This window comes from Odocoileus virginianus, chromosome 29 (genome assembly GCF_023699985.2).
Source record: "Odocoileus virginianus isolate 20LAN1187 ecotype Illinois chromosome 29, Ovbor_1.2, whole genome shotgun sequence".
Taxonomy (NCBI): Eukaryota; Metazoa; Chordata; class Mammalia; order Artiodactyla; family Cervidae; genus Odocoileus; species Odocoileus virginianus.
Window position 1 is genome coordinate 13,964,927 of NC_069702.1, and position 17,175 is coordinate 13,982,101.

General features: G+C 47.5%; 1 protein-coding gene across 2 annotated transcripts in view; it reads right to left on the reverse strand.

The window, feature by feature from the left end:
• Nucleotides 1-2,488, reverse strand: part of PPP2R2C (protein phosphatase 2 regulatory subunit Bgamma) — a 161,740-nt gene extending 159,252 nt beyond the window's left edge. The window contains exon 1 of one of the 2 annotated variants that reach the window (XM_070458148.1): nt 2,006-2,488. In XM_070458148.1, the coding sequence (XP_070314249.1) occupies nt 2,006-2,075 (70 nt within the window). In that variant the 5' untranslated portion in view covers nt 2,076-2,488. Of the gene's footprint in view, nt 1-1,928 lie in introns of both variants that reach the window. The other variant, XM_070458149.1, reaches the window with a different exon arrangement.
• Between the last annotated feature and the right edge of the window lie 14,687 nt (nt 2,489-17,175).

A 17,175-nucleotide genomic window follows, 5' to 3' on the forward strand; every position in this document is an offset into this window, starting at 1 on the left:
AGTGAGTTGTCATGCTCTCCTCCAGGGGATTTTCCCAACCCAGGGATCGACCTCAGGTCTCTCACATTTCAGGTGGATTCTTTACCGTCTGAGCCACCAAGGAAGCCCACCATCTCACCTAATCCCCAGGGTTAAAACACTAGTAGGTGGTCAGTAAATATTTGTTGCATGAATGAAGAATTAACAATCATCACCCCCTACTCTGATAACTACGTATGTCTCCCTTGTTCCTCCCTTCTAAGAGCTGGTGAATTCGTGAGAAAAATGGGGAGAGACAGGATAAAGAAGAAATTCGGGTTTGCCAATGTCCACTATGAGTCAGGCAGTACTTTTTACTCTAAGTCACAGAGTCCAGCGCCTTGTTCCAGCATCCTCCGTGCAGAGATGAGAAAGCAGAGGCTTCCTCCAGAAAGCCAGATCAGGATGACCTGCCAAGATCCCCTCTCTTGGCTCCAGTCAGACCACTGGGGCACCTGCCAGCAACTCAGCAGCCTTTCACCTCTGCCTCTCAGCAGGCTGCCAGCAGAAAGAACACCCAGGAAACACACTGATCCTTCCTCGGCCTCTCCAAGGCCGGCGACAAAGGACCCCTTTCAGATGCCCCGGACCCCCGCTTCCTCTAACTTGAGGCAGAGCCTTCAGCTAGCCCCAGCAGCCCTGCCCCCTCTCCCTACACACCTATCAGCAAAGCGTGACTCAGCGCTTCTCCTCCCGGAGCGGGGAGCGCCACTCTCCAGCCTATACTCCGCCCAGGCCACACATCCAGCCTCAGCATCCCTGGGTCGGGACGCCTGGGAGCCCACCCCGCGCTGGCCAGGCGCTCTCCAGGCCTCCGCAGGGCTCCGGCGATGGGCTCCTCGGCCTCATTTCCGGCGGAGCCTGGCATCGGCGCTGGCTGGACAGCGCCCGGAGTCGAGTCACCACCGCTCGGAGCCCACACGGGTTCCTGACCCGGGCTCCCACGCGCCCCAACCCCGCGGCACGCAAAGCCCTGGGCCCCTCCCACGGGAGCACCCACCAGGGGACCTCTTGCTAAAACCCACCAACACCTCTGCACCAGTCCGGCAGCCCCTAGGGAAGACGCAGTCAAGCCCCTTAACCCGGGAAGGTCTCCGGGCACAAGGCGTCCCCACCAATGCGTGCCGACACCCCGCGCGGCCGGCCCTTCCCCATCCGCAATGGAGGCTCCAATCCGCGGGCGCCTGGCTAAGGCCTGGGAGCTTCCCCACCGTTCCCTGGGCAGGGTGGAGCCGGGGGACCCTTGAAGTTACTACTGGCTTATAAGAAGGGGTCGCTAACCCTCTAGATCCCACCAGCCTCGGAGTGGGGACTAAGGCCCATTTAGGGGATTTCCCATGCAGGGCCCGTTTGGGGTAGCAGGTCCCACTTTGTGGTTGAGACAGTGTAGGGTCAGCTGTTCCTGTTTATTCACCAGGAAGAAAAGATCCACCCCAAACCAGCCGCCTTCTCTCACCGGCTAAGGGACCTTGCTTCTGGGCACAGGGAGGGGCCGAAAACCTCGAGCCTCTGGGGCAATGTGGCCACGGAATTTTTTTTTTTTTTTCCCCTCCTCTTGGGTCGCTCTTAGTCTGCGGGGAGTGGGCAGCCTAGAAAATTCTGCCGGGCTCTGTACTGGGATGAAAGGGCAAACCCAGGATTTTAAGCCACTAAAAGCGCCCTGGATGTCCTCACCAGAGTAGCCGCAGAGGTAGCCTTTACAAAAAATGAGGGCCGGGGCCGATTCAGGGCGCCACCGGGCCTGGAGGCGGAAAGCTGCCCGCCGGAGGGCGGCGCGGAGGAGGGCGCTGCCTTGTCCCGCTACCGAGCAGCAGGGGACCGGCGCCCTCCGGCTCCCTCCCTCCCGGACCGGGGCGGGGGTGGGGTAGGGTGGGGTGGGGGGGACACGACACACAGCGCGCGGTCCAAACCTTCGGAGGGCATTCGGTGCGACGGCATCCCCACGCCGCGGCCGGCCGGAAGGGGCCTCAGACAACACGTACGTTACCTTCAGTCACATAGCTGTGGTCCCGCAGGAAGCTGTGGTTAATTTTCCGCGTGTCCGCGTCCTCGCCCATTGAAGGCCGTGCCCGGTGCCCTGGGCATGCCCCGCCGCCGCACACCGATGCAATCCGCAGAGGTCGCGCCGGGCGCGCGGGCCATGCCGCCGCAGCCTAGCAGGGGCGCGGGCCGCCGGGGCCCCGGAGGGCGGGCATCGCGCGACCAGGGGGTGGCCGGGGAACGGGCGAGGGCGGCCGAGGCGGGCGCCGCGGTCAGGCTTGCGCGCGGCGGGCGGGCGGCGGCCGCGGGTGGGGACGGGCCGGGTCCCGGGCGCGCATCCCGGCCGGCGGTGCGCGCTGCGTCCGTGCGCCCCGGCGGCGGCGGTGGCGGCGGCTGGGTGCCGGTGCGCCTGGCTGCGGCGGCGGCGGCGGCAGCGGCAGCGGCGGCGGGAGGGGACGCGCGCGGCGCTGCGCCGACCGAGCCGGGGCCGAGCCGGGCTGCGCGGACTGGGGCCGCCGCTGCCGCCGCCGCCGCTGTCGCAGGCCCCTCCCTCGCGCCGCCCGCTCCTCCGCCCCCGCGGCCCGCGCCTCCCGCCGCGCGCCCGCCGCCCAGCACCCTGCAGGTGGAGCCGCGCCCCCCGGCAGAAGCTGCCCCTCTGCGCTCTCAGTTTCAGGGATGGACACCTTTGGTCCCTGGGTTTGCCAGCGAGCGAGGGAGGAAGGAGGTGACCAGCTGGCGGGAGGCACTGGGCAGCTAAGCATTTGGGGGCCACTTTGAGTGCCCGGTGGCTCAGATGGTAAAGTGTCTGCCTGCAATGCGGGAGCCCCGGGTTCAATCCCTGGGTTGGGAAGATCCCCTGGAGAAGGAACTGGCAACCCACTCCAGTACTCTTGCCTGGAAAATCCCATGGATGGAGGAGCCTGGCGGGCTTCATGGGGTTGCAAAGAGTCGGACACGACCGAGCAACTTCACTTTTTTTGCGTGCCCAGGTACTCCTGGTGGGTGGGGAGCTTAGAAGAGAAGGGGAGCTTCAGAGGTGTTGGGGGCGGGTAAATAGATACACTTCTGCCCAACCGCACAGACACCAGCAGGCCTTCTTAGGTGTTCAGCAACACCTCTTTGGAAAGGGAGAGATGGAAAGGTGCAGGCTGCCCCCTGACAGGTACCAGAGCTGAAGGGGCCCTTGGCTTGAAATAGGGGTTCAAAACCCAGGTGGGGGTGCAGCTGGTCTCTCGAACCCCTGCAATTCTGTGATGCTTTTCTCAACTGTTGGGGGCGAGGGGCAGGGGGACTCCAGGCATCCCTCAAACTGCAGTGGAGGCAGAAGAGTTCAGAAGGGACTAAGGCAGGAGGCTGGGGTTATGAGAAAGGCTGGAGAAGGCGGAAGCCCCCTGAGGTTTCTGGCTGGGGAGTGAGAGGGAGTTTCTGAAGCTAGAGCTGGGCTTTTATTCCTTAGAAACACCCAGAATAAACCTATAAGGAGGTGAAAGTTCCTCCCCACCCCCACCAGCACCCTGCAGGGCATAATTGAAAGGGCAGGACCCAGGAGCAGCTTGAGGCTCTGCCAACATCTCCTGGATGCTGAGTGACCCAGGGCAGGTCCCCCACCTGTCCCCTACCTCAGCTTCTGCAAGCACGCCCACCTCTTAGCACAGGTGTGCGGATTCAGTGCAAGGGCCAGGTAAATGCAAGGACCCTCAGTCGTATCCGACTCTTTGCGACCCCATGGACTATAGCCTACTAGGCTCCTCTGTCCATGGGGTTTTCCAGGCAAGGATACTGGAGTGGGTTGCCATTTCCTTCTCCAGGGGATCTTCCTGACCCAGGGATCGAACCCCGGTCTCCCACATTGCAGGCAGACACTTCACCGTCTGAGCCACCGGGAAAGGGAAAGAGGCTGACTCTCACACCCTCTCTCACCCACCAGCCTGGGCTGCTCCTGGTCCCATGCGCCTAACAGCGGAGTCCCACTCTGTCCATTCCCCTCTCCCCTCTCTAACTCAGTATGGAAAGTGGCCGTGACCTCAGACACTGGAAGACGGACAGACTGGGTTCAAGCTTGAACAGCGAGGGAGCCCTGGGCAAGCACAACCTCACCTGTTTATTGGATGTGATCACAGGGCTAGTGTGGCCAGTCCATGCTTAGTAGGGGCCTGGCCTCATGGGTGCTCTGGAATGTTAGTCATTATCATAGGCTGAGCCTCACCTCTCTGAACTTGTGAAGACCCCTCACCCCATCCATGAGACCTGAAACATCCACCCCATCTTCTAGGATACCCTGGATCACTGTGAATAGGAGCTTGACCTGGCCCAACACAGTGATCCACCCCTTTCATCAGCCTCTGAGCCAGGCTGGGGACCTGGGAGTTTATGGTCTTGAACCTTGCTGGGCCCTAAGGCTCTGTTTCAGCCACTTGCACCCCTGTGAAGTCTCCTCTGACTCCCTCGGGGTTCCTGAGAGCTGTCTCCTCCATTCTGAAGCACTCCCTCACCAGTGCCAAGGCTCCTCCCTCAACATCCTGCTCACTCCCACCCCAACCCCGCTCAACCTGATGCCATCCATTGCTGCCTCTCTTAAATCTGGAGGCATCTCTGTTTCTTGGCACAAAGCTGAGTGCCCCATCCTACTGCCTGTCTGTCCTCCTGACTCCATCCTCTCTCTCTCTCTCTATGGCCTCCTCCTTATTCTTTCATTTGTGATGAATGTTTGTTGAGCACCTACTATGTGAGGGCACATTTCCAGCACAGTGGTAATGAGAACAGAACAAACCAAACTCTCTGCTCTTATGCGGTTGACCTATTAGCACAGCAAGATCAGCAAGAATATGACTATATAACATGGAGGTCATGATGAGTGAGAAGTGGGGTGCAGAGATGGAGATGGATGGGGGTCTATTTTATAGAGAGTGGAGAAGACCTTTCTGAGAAGATGTAATTGTGTAACTGCCATCACCTACATCAGGAAAAGAGACCACGGCTGTCCTCACAAGGTCTTTCTCATAACCCACTATCTACCCAAAAGATAACCTTCACCTCAACTTCTAACACTGTAATTTTGCTGGTGGGCAGTGGGGGTCTTTCTGTAAATACAATCATAGAATATGAATGTTTTTATATCTGATTTCTTCTGTTCAACATTGTTTCTGAGTTTCATTCAATTTTTTATATATGGTTTATATATGTGGTTTGTTCATTTTTCACTGTTGTATAGTATTCCATTATACAGATACACTGTATAATGTACCCTCTTGGTGATGGACACTTAGTTTTCTCTTGGAGGTTAAGTTCTTTTATTCTCCTTCTGACTTAGGGCCTTGGAAAAGTAAATGTCAAGATAAAGCCTCTATAAGCCAGAGTCCATGCATGATTACAAAGAACATGAACCCCGTTAGATGTATAAGATGAGTGAGAAATAAATAAGCGCTGTGTTTGGGCACTGAGATTTGTGGATTGTTTTTTCACTGCAACATAACCTCTCCCGTGGAAACCACTACATCCCTGTGTTCCAGCTGGTGGTGGCTAAACATTTCACATGTGTTATCTTGTACTGTCCTCAAACACATGAGGACTCTTGTCTCAGCCAGAATGAAAACTAGGTTGTATTGAAACAATGGACAACCGTTCAAAATTCTGTGCCATATGGAATCTACTTCTCACTCGTGCACACACCCTTCACAAGTTGGCTGCAACTCTGACCCTTGTCATCTTTACTCTGGGATCCAGGCTGATGGAGGAGCCCTACACTGGGCATTGCTGGGGTCATGGTAGAGGTGAAAGAGAGATTGGGGTCATGAGCTCACTCTTAGAACTTCATTGGCCCCAGTAAGTCACATAACCACCACTCATGAGTTCAAAGGGCAGACAGGAAAACTACAGGTCACATGGCCGTTAATGACCTTATGACCTATGACCTTAATGGCACATACAAGTACAATCCTCCACCAAGGAGGGAGGATATAGTACAAATGTTTTGCATTATAACACAACCTACTATGGTGCTCTTTTTATAAATGAATAAACAAACACCAAGTCACTCCCTAAGTCACCCAGCCGGTAAGTGGCAGAGCTGAGATTTACCCAGGTCTGTGAGACTCCAGAGCTTGTACAGTCAGCCCATACAAGCTGGTATTGATGCAACGACCTCTCTGCCACCTTTCCCCTCTGTGACTACCCAGAGGGAGTTCCCACAGGGAGTTCAAGATGGTCTCTTTCACCTCTGGGAACCATCTGTCTTGCCTTGGAGAAGCTGCCTGAAGCAGCACTTGGATGGATCTTCTCTCCCGTGAAAGGCTAGACAGAAACCCACCCACCCACTCCCAGTCTAGGTCACAGTGCCTCTGGATGGAAACCATCTAACAACGCAGAGACGCGCTGAGACCCATCAGATAGCCGTGTCATCAGGGAAAGACCCAGGCCTGCCAGCTGGTCCCACGCTCACAATTTTAGTCACTTTCTGCCACTGCAAAAGTGACACATAATAGAAAATGTGTGCATAAGGGAAAATAGACAAGGCATGGTCCTGAATTCATTGTACCAGAAACCTTTTGGAGTGTCTCATTCCTGGGCATTTCAAGGTAAAGTTTTGTTTTTACACAACCATGATCCATCCTTTATATTCTGCATATATTTTAATGTGTGTGTGAGCATGCTGAGTCACTTCAGTCGTGTCCAACTCTTTGTGACCCTATGGACTATAGCCCACCAGGCTTCTCTGTCCATGGGATTCTGCAGGCAAGAACACTGGAGTGGGTTGCCATGCCCTGATCCAGGTGATCTCAACCCAGGAACCAACCCGTGTCTCTTATGTCTCCTGCATTGCCAGGTGGGTTCTTTACCACTAGTGCCATTTGGGAAGCCCCATTTATTTTAATGAGATAGTTCAAATAAGCAAGAGACTGGAGTTTATTATTACAATCCCCCCCTTTTGAATATTGATTCTAAAGGAATCAATATTAAAATTCTAACATGTTAGCTGCCGATCTTTTAATATAAGAAATAGAATCAGAGACATTGAATCTTTTTTGCTTCCCCTTCTAGTCCTAATCCTCCCATTCTCTTTCCAAAGGTGAACACTGTCCCTAAATTTGTTTTTTTCTCATCCATGTTCTATTCTTTAACACATGTACATGCATTATATCATTTCATGTAATTTAAAAATGTATACAAACATTATCATATTGATTGTACCATATTGCAAATTGCTTTTTTCCTAAGCCTTGTTTTTCAGTTCTACCTAGTTTCTTCATTGATTTTGAATGCTGGGAGAAAACAATCAATGGTGTGCTGGAGCCTGCCCCGAGAACCTTCTTGCAGGAGCTGATTGTGTTTCTCTTCCAGACTCTGTGTTCAGTGATATCACAGTAGTAACTAGAAATCAGCCCTATTGGGAATATTTATAGCGCAGAAATCAGCAGATGCTACAGATTCTGGCTTTTCCACCTTGTTGCATGCATGTGTGCTCAATCGCTTAGTCTTATCGGACTCTTTGTGACCCTATGGACTATAGCCCAGACTGTAGCCCGCCAGGATCCTCTGTCCATGGGATTCTCCAGGCAAGGATACTGGAGTGGGTTGCCATGCCCTCCTCCAGGGGATCTTCCCAACCCAGGGATTGAACCCACGTCTCCTGTGTCTCCTGCATTGCAGGCAGATTCTTTACCCACTGAGTCATCTGGGAAGCCCTTCCCCCTAGATAGGGGTAATTAAACATTAACAAGCATACCAGTGGCTACAATTTATTATTTCTCTCATCCTCTCCACCCACTTGGATGGATATTTAGGTTGTTTCCAACCTGTTGGAGTTTCAAACAATTCAGTGACATCATTTTACCTGATTCCTCACACCCAAGTGTAATGGTTTTCCAGGAGGGACACCTGGAGGCAGGGTTACAGTATATGTACATATTTCACTTCCTATATGTTGCCACATCAAGAAACAATTAATACTCCTGTATGGATTTCCCTGGTGGCTCAGATGATAAAGAATTTGTTCGCAATGCATGAGACCTGGGTTCAATCTTCCCTGGGTTGGGAAGATCCCCTGGAGGAGGGCATGGCAACCCACTCCAGTATTCTTGCCTGGAGAATCCCCATGGACAGAGGAGCTTGGCGGGCTATAGTCCATGGGGTCAGAGGGAGTCAGACACGACTGAGTGACTAAGCACAGCACATATTGAATTTTGAGTGGCACTGGAAACTGACGTAAATGCACCTCAAGTTGGTGGGTCAGCTGATAGCCGGGAGTAGTTTAATTTGCATTTCCTGATTGCTAGTGAGGTTGAGAATCTCCATTTTCTCTTCTAAGAATTGCCTGCATTGAAGCAACCTAGATGCCCATCAGCAGACGAATGGATGAGGAAGCTGTGGTACATATACACCATAGAATATTACTCAGCCATTAAAAAGAATTCATTTGAATCAGTTCTAATGAGATGGGTGAAACTGGAGCCCATTATACAGAGCGAAGTAAGCCAGAAAGAGAAAGATCATTACAGTATACTAACACATATATATGGAATTTAGAAAAATGGTAACGATAACCCTATATGCAAAAAAAAAGAAAAAGAGACTCAGATGTATAGAACAGACTTGTGGACTCTGTGGGAGAAGGTGAGGGTGGGATGTTTCAGAGAACAGCATCGAAACATGTATATCTAGGGTGAAACAGATCACCAGCCCAGGTTGGATGCATGAGACAAGTGCTCAGGCCTGGTGCACTGGGAAGACCCAGAGGGACGGGGTGGAGAGGGAGGTGGGAGGGGGGACCGGGATGGGGAATACATGTAAATCCATGGCTAATTCATTTCAATGTATGACAAAAACCACTGCAATGCTGTAAAGTAATTAGCCTCCAACTAATAAAAATAAATGGAAAAGAAAAAAAAAAAAGAATTGCCTGTTATTCCCTTTTGGCTTTTTTCTTGCTGATTTTCTGGAGCTTCTTGTATAGTTTTACTACCTGTTCTCTGTCTGTTTAGGTGTATTTTGAAACATTCTCTGCTAATTTGTTGCTCATCTCTTAACTTTGTGGTACTGTTTTCCTTCAGAAGTTGCTAATTTTGATGTAGTGAAATTTATCGGTATTTTCTTTGAAGTATTTTGCCTTTTTGTCTCATTCGCTAAATCTCTATCTTGTGAGTATGAAGGTAGGCTATAGAATGTCTTTATATTTACATTTAGCCCCTCTAGAGCATAATGTTCTATTTGGAGGAAAGTAGAGATGTAACTATATACTTTTTCCATATGAGGAACCCAGTATCCAAATCAATGCTTGACTAGCCTATCTTTCTCTCTCTAATTATAAAGCCAAGTATCTTCTATACCAAGTTCTTGTATATATGTGGGCATGTTTCTGGACTCTCTATTCTATTCCATTGGTCTTTTTATCTAGCCCATGTGTCTTAGATAGTATAGTTTTTTAATAAGTCAATATCAAATAGATCAAATGCTATAGTCTTTGTTTTTCTTCAAAATTGTCTTGACTATTCATGGACCTTTGCATTTCTATAAAAAATTTCAGTTTATCCCTGTTGTCACTTTTCTTGAAACGGCAAAGAATTTATAAATTTAAACTTATAGATCAAATGGAAAATGATATTTTTCTAATGCTAAGTTGTCCCATTCATGGGCATGATCTGTCTGTATATTGATTCAGATGTTCGTTCATGTTCTTCAATTAAGTGCTCTAATTTTTCTTCCCAACAACAACAGCAAACATTTATATATTTGTATGTGCCAACTACTGTTCTAAACACTTTATATTTAACTCAAATTAATCTTCCCAACTTCCCAAAGACTTAATATTATTACTGTCTCCCTTTCACAAATGGGGAAACCGGCAGAGTGGTCACACCAGTCAGCGGTAGAGCTGTAATGTAGAACCAGGCATTGTAGGTTGGAGGCCCTATTCTGACCCCCACTGCGATACTGCTTCCATATGGAGCTTGTACGTCTGTTCTTAGATTTCATGTTAAGTACCCTATAGATTTTACTGCCTTTGTGAATGGAGTTTGCCTCTCTTATATGTTCTAAACTGTATTGCTCTTCAGGAGAAGTGTTATTGACTTTAGTGTGCTGCCTTGTACGCAGCGGTTGTGTTGAGCTATCATATGGTTTTAAATAGTTTGAGAGCAGATTATCTTGGATTTTCTGTGTAGACCATCATGTCTGCAGTTAAAGACAGTTTGGGCTTTTTCTTGCCATTCTCTCCCCATTTGCTCTCTGGCTCAGTTGGTTCCACTATAAAGCAGAGTTGAATAGCACTGGTGACAGAAGGTATCTTTATCTTTGGTCTAGTAATGCTTTTAAAGTTCCATGTGAAAAAAAAAAAGTTTGCTGTTGGGTTTTCTCATTCTTCCTGATTTTCTGGGAGAATTTATCAAAAATGAATTCAAAATTTGTCTAATGTGGGTGTTTTTTTGTTTGGCTAGTTGCTTTGTTTTGCTGTATCTATCCAGATGATCATTCGGCTTTTCGCCTTTGATCTATCAAAGCAGCGAATTACATTAATAGTTTATCTTTAAACCATTCTTGCATTCCCAGGGTGGACTAGACACAGTCATAAAGTTTCATTGACACACAGCCATGCGCATTCACTTATGCATTTTCTAGGGCCACTTTCACACTATAATTGCAGAGCTGTGTAGTTGCAGCACAGACCATATGTCCGCAAGCCTGAAATATTTACAATCTGGTTTTTTAAGGAAAGTCTGTTAACTTTTTCTAGAAGTTTTATAATTTTGGATTTTCCATTTTGGTCTATGATCCATTTTGAATTAATTCTTGTGTATGATATGAGACATGGTTCTCTCTTTTTTTTTGAAGTTGTTTTAGCACAAATTGTCTGTTTATTCTCCACTGAACTACCTTTTTATTTTTGTTCAAAATCTGCCATATCAGCTACCATAAATGTGTGGGTCTTTTTCTGGGTTCTCTATTCTGTTCCATTGATATGCTTGTTTACTTTGACATAGTACTATCAATACCAATGTCAATTACTGAAGCTTTATATTAAGTTCTTGAAATTAGATCATATTAGCCCTCTCAACAAACTACAAATAGAAGTGAAATTCCTTAATTTAACAAAGGACATCTCTGAAAAACCTACAGATTTAATGGTCTTAAATATGAAATAGCTTCCCCCATAACAGGGAACAAGGCAAGGATAGCCATTTATACCGTGACTATTCAGCACTGTACTAGAAGTTACAGCCAATGCAATAAAGCAAGAAATAGAAATAAAAGACACTCAAATTAGAAGGAAGGAAGTAAAACTTGTCTTTATTCACAGAAGACATGCTTGTCTATATAAAAATCCAATGGGAGCTATAAAAAACTGCCAGAATTAATAATAAATTTAATAAGTTTTCATGATATAAGATCAATCAAAATCTAAATTTTAAAGATATCATTTACAATATGAGATATGGAGAAATGAATCTAAAAACAGATGTGAAAAACCTATGCACTGAAAATTAGAAAACATGAGGTAAATTAAAGAAGACCTAAATAAGTGGAAAGTGTCCTATATGTTGGAAGACTCAATATTGTTAACATGTCAGTTCTCCTCAAATTGATCTATGAACTTGACACAGTCCAAATTAAAATCTCAATATGCCTTTTTTACACTGGTAAACTGTTTCTAAAATTCATACAGGAACAGAAAATATCTAAGGTAGCCAAAACAACTTTGAAAGAAGTTTTAGTTTAGTTTTAGTTTTAGGTGTACAGCAAAGTCATATATATATATATATATATATATATATATATATATATATTCTTTTTTTTAAGATTCTTTTCTATCATAAATATTATTTTTGGCCAGGAAACTTTGTTTATTTCATATTCTCTGGACCAAAGTAAAAACATCACCATAACTCCCAGCACTGCCTCTAAAAGAGGGCATCTCATTTCAGTAAAAACAAATGCACTTCAACAGTCAGGATGAGGAAACAATCTAAATGTTCATCAATGAATGGCATGGAATATTAGTCAGCCTTAAAAAAGAACAAAATAATGTCATTTGCAGCAACATGGATGAATCTAGAGACTATCATACTAAGTGAAGTAAGTCAGACAAAGACAAATACTACATGAATTGCTTTTATGTGGAAATCTAAAAAAAGTATGGTACAAAGGAACCTATTTACAGAACAGAAAAAGACTCACAGATTGGGAGATTGGGATTGACACAGACACATTACCATATATAAAATAGATAATAATGACCTACTGGGGTAGCACAGGGAGCTCTACACAATACTCTAATGCCTATACGGGGAAAAGAATCCAAAAAAGAATTGATACTAGTGTAACTGATTCATTTTGCTGAACACCTGAAACGAACACAGCGCTGTAAATCAACTATATTCCAATAAAAATTAATTAAAAACAACAACAACAAAAACAAAAATAAAGTCATCTCACCATCTCCACTCCAAACCTGGAAGTACTTTGAAGGCACATAGTGCAGTTTTTATAATGGTTCTCATCCACAAAGGTACAACACGCATTTGGTACAACACTGTGCAATCCAGGAGCCCTCAACACTAGGGTATTTAAATACTTATTTAAAACTTACTCTTTTCCAAAAAAGTTATTTTGAGATACTCAGTTCAGTCACTCAGTTGTGTCCAACTGTTTGTGACCCTGTGGGCTGCAGCATGCCAGGCTTCCCTGTCCATCACCAACTCCCAGAGCTTGCTCAAATTCATGTCCATCCAGTCTGTGACGCCATCCAACCATCTCATCCTCTGTTGTCCCCTTCTCCTCCTGCCTTCAATCTTTCCCAGCATCAGGGTCTTTTCCAATGAGTCAGTTCTCCAAAGTATTGGAGCTTCAGCTTCAGCATCAGTCCATTCAATGAATATTCAGGACTGATTTCCTTTAGGATGGACTTGTTTGATCTCCTTGCAGTCCAAGGGATTCTCAAGCATCTTCTCTAACATCACAGTTCAAAAGCATCAATTCTTTGGTGCTCAGATTTTTTTTTTAGTCCAATTCTCACATCCATACATGACTACTGGAAAAACCATAGCTTTGATTAGACAGACCTTTGCCAGCAAAGTAATGTCTCAGGTTTTTATGTCTAGGTTGATCATAGCTTTCTTTCAAGGAGTGAGCGTCTTTTAATTTCATGGCTGCAGTCACCATCTGCAGTGATTTTGGAGCCCAAGAAAATAAAGTCTGTCACTGTTTCCATTGTTTCTCCATCTATTTTCCATGGAGTGATGGGACTGGATGCCATGATCTTAGTTTAATTAATAGTTAACATCAAAAAAAGGGATGAAAACAAGGATTTATTGATCAAGGCATGTTCTATCAACCTTTGATTATTTAATCTTCACAATGTACCTTAAATGCAATGGAGGGTTTCATCCAGCACTGAGGTACATGCTGGCTTCCATGTCTTAGCCTCCAGCAGTCTGTACTTATTCCTCCTATTATAAGTAATTTTTTTTACTGGATGTCAGATGTCTTTTTACTTTGTGGGCCAAAGATGGTGATATGTTTATAGCTCTAGAGGTATTCTTGAGCTTAACTCACAAGCAGTTTGATTCTTTTCAAGTCTGACTTTGGTGATTTGCTAGGCACATTTGAACCAGTTCTCAATCCAGGACATATTATCTTCCACTGCTGAGGCAAAGCTTGCCTGAGCCGGCTGCCCAGTGCCCCCGAGGAATGTGAATTTTTCCAGCAGGCACTATTCCCAGCTCCCCCTGTGCTCAAAACACCGTGCCCTCTGGTCCCTTGGGATGATCCCTGCCCTAACTTTGGGCAATTTCCTCCCATGTATGGGCTGATCGTTTCTGAGCTGAGTGCTCACGCCTAACCTCTCCCGACGTCCAGAACTTTCTCTTTCTCTCTGGAGCTCTCTCCTCTCCATTATCCTGCCCTGTGAACCCCAGCTTCCTTGATTTCTCCAGGATCTCAGCTCTGTTTCCTCAGGTTGAGGATTTTACCAGACTCAACTTGGACCACGTTTCCCTGAAACCTGGACAGGAAACTCTCAAGGCATCAGCTGGAGCAATCCTGGGCTCTCCTTGTGTTTTTCTTTCTCACTGATCACTGTCGCCTTTACGGCCTATTGTCCAGCCTCTTGAAAACCATTGTTTCTCATATTTTGTCTTGATTTTCAGTTGTTTTGAGTGGGAAGGTAAATCTGATTCCTGTTGTTCTTTCCTGGCTGGAAAGCCATCAGGTACATTTTAAGCTTTGAGTCATCCATCCGCGCTTGACTACAGAGGAGGGGTGGGTACTTTCTCTTCCTCCCGCTTAGCAGTACTTTAGAGCCCCAGCACGGCCCCCTCCAGAGCAACACTCCCCAGGACGTTCCATCATTATCCACCACCCTACCCTGTCAGGAAGGGGTGGAAGAATCCTTGCAAACTGCTCTTAACAATTTTCTTTGGAATCAATTTTATCTTGTCCCCCACATCAATATTACTTGGCTGCCTGATGCGAAGAGCTGACTCACAGGAAAAGACCCTGCTGCTGGGAGAGATTGGAGGCTAAAGAAGAAGAAGGCAGCACAGGATGTGATGGTTAGAGAGCATCATGGACTCAATGGACATGAGTCTGAGCACACTCTGGGAGAGAGTGAAGGATAGGGAAGCCTGGCGTGCTGCAGTCTATGGGGTCACAAAGAGTTGGACACGACTTAGCGACTGAACAACAGCAACATTTGTTTTATTTGGATGTCTCAGTGAGAACTGAAGGAGATGATATACACAGAGCCTGGTACATCACAGGTGCTCAGGGAATATAAATTGCCCCTCATTTCTCCAATTTGCCAGTCCACCACTCACATAGGTGTGGACTTGAGGGGATGGGGTACTTAGAGCAACACCTCTCTGCAGTACCAGGTAGGGGAAGAGCCTCTCTCCTCCATTTAACCCCTGAATTAATCCCATCCACAGTGTTCAGACTTAATACCAAAGAGAAATGGATCACACCCTGTTGTACCCCATAGACTAGATTCGAGCAAAGTAAATAGGCTCAGAATTAATCCCCATCCCCAGGCCAGCCCTAGGGAAATTTGGAAAGCGGGCAATTAAGCATAATGGAACAGTTTGACTTAAGGAGGGAAATGACCTTTCCTAAACACTACTCTCCGGTGATCAATAATTCACAACGTTGCCGGCCGGGTGCGTGGCCTCCACGCATCTAACCCCCCACCCCCACCCCAGCCAGCCTTAGCAGGAGGTCCCTGAAGGCCCCATGCTCATCCCCATGTCCCACCTGGACCTGGTGGTGTCAGGGAAAGAAGACTCCAAGCGTCCTGCAGGCAGGCTTCTGGGAGCTTGGTGCAGCTTCCCAGAACCAGACTCTCATCTGGGGACACACATTCTTCTTTCAAGGGGAGATTCATTTGTGTTTCTTACCAGCAACTCCAATCCACCCGTCTCATGACACTTCCTCCATGAAGCCCTCCTTGATTACTTCCGTGCTCAAAGTCATCGCTGAGTCCTTACAGCATTTATTCACCATCTATGAATTAAATTAGAAATTATTGATTACTATTAGGTGATTTATTAGCAGAAACCAATGAATAACACACATTCCTGACTTCAAGAGGAACTTCCCTGGTGGCTCAGGTGGTAAAGAATCTGCTTGCAGTGTGGGAAACCTGGGTTCGATCCCTGGGTCAGGAAGATCCCCTGAAGAAGGGTATGGCAACCCCCTCCAGTATTCTTGCCTGGAGAATTCCATGGACAGAGGAGCCTGGTGGGCTACAGTGCATGGGGTCACAGAGTCGAACATGACTGAGCGACTGGAAGTGTCATCACCATGTTTGTCATCGTTTTCCTGCCAAGAAGCGATCATCTGCTAATTTCATGGCTGCAGTCACCACTCGCAGTGATTTTAGAGCCCAAGAAGAGGAAATCTGTCATTGCTTCCACCTTTTCCTCTTCTATTTGCCATGAAGTGATGGGGCTGGATGCCATGCCACACAAACATTCTAAATGCATGATTACACTCCACCTCCAAAACCCCAGCGGGTAGGGACTATTAGTATCTCCATTTAACAGATGGGAAAACTGAGGCTTAAAGCAGTCGAACAATCTCTGCTAGATCACCTGTGACCAGTAGAAGGGAGGTGAACCCCGGCAGCCTGGTTCTAGCACTAGGTCCCAAACATGTCCCTGTGCTGAGAAGGGGGTACCAACTCATCTGAAATTGCAGCCTTAGCCCCGTCATTTCATATCCCCTCGTCTGCTTTATACATTTTTCTCTTTAGTGAAATTGCTCAGTGGAAGGAAAGTGAAAGTGAAAGTTTCTCAGTGGTGTCTGACTCTTTGCGATCCCGTGGACTGTAGCCTACCAGGCTTCTCCGTCCATGAGATTTTCCAGGCAAGAGGACTGGAGTGGGTTGCCATTTCCTTCTCCATTAGTAGTCATCATTAACATAGCAAGTATGTGCTTGGTTGCTCAGTCACGTCCGACTCTTGCAACCCCACGGACTGTAAGCCCCCAGGCTCCTCTGCCCATGGAATTTTCCAGGCGAGAATACTGGAGTTGGTTGCCATTTCCTACTCCAGGGAATCTTTCTGAGCCAGGGATCAAACCTGAGTCTCTTGTGTCTCCTGCATTGGCAGGCGGGTTGTTTACCACTAGCGCCACCTGGGAAGCGCAAACCCAACATAGCATACATTTTACCAACTTATCTTGGTGTTGTTTGCTTCCCCCACTAGAATGCCAGCTCCACAGTTTCAGGGACTTTTCCTCTGAAAAGTTCAGTGTGTTCAGTTCTGTATCCCGCTCCTTCCGTCCCCCAGTGCCTGGCAGGCAGTAGGAGCTCATTTAGTACTTGTTGAATGAATTAGCAAGTGAATGAATGAATGAGGAAGCCTATCAGAATTTCAGGTGACCCCCAGCCCTTTTTCCTCCCAGCACGGTGCCTCCCACAGGGAACGATGCAGGCTGCCCCACAGAGCATCTATGGTGGGCAGATGGTACATGGCCAGCTCGGGTGGGTGTCTTGGTGGGTCAACCCAGGGGCCATGCTGGGTAGCAGGACCATCCAAGCTTCCCTCGGGGAACCAGAGAGGGAAGTCTAGTGGGGCTATCAGAATGCCGGGGACCTGGTTCATATAGGAGGGCAGTGGGTCCATCATGGAATAAATGGCTGGGCTCTACCTACTAGTCTTGCTGCAGGGCTTGAGAGCTAGTGTCCCC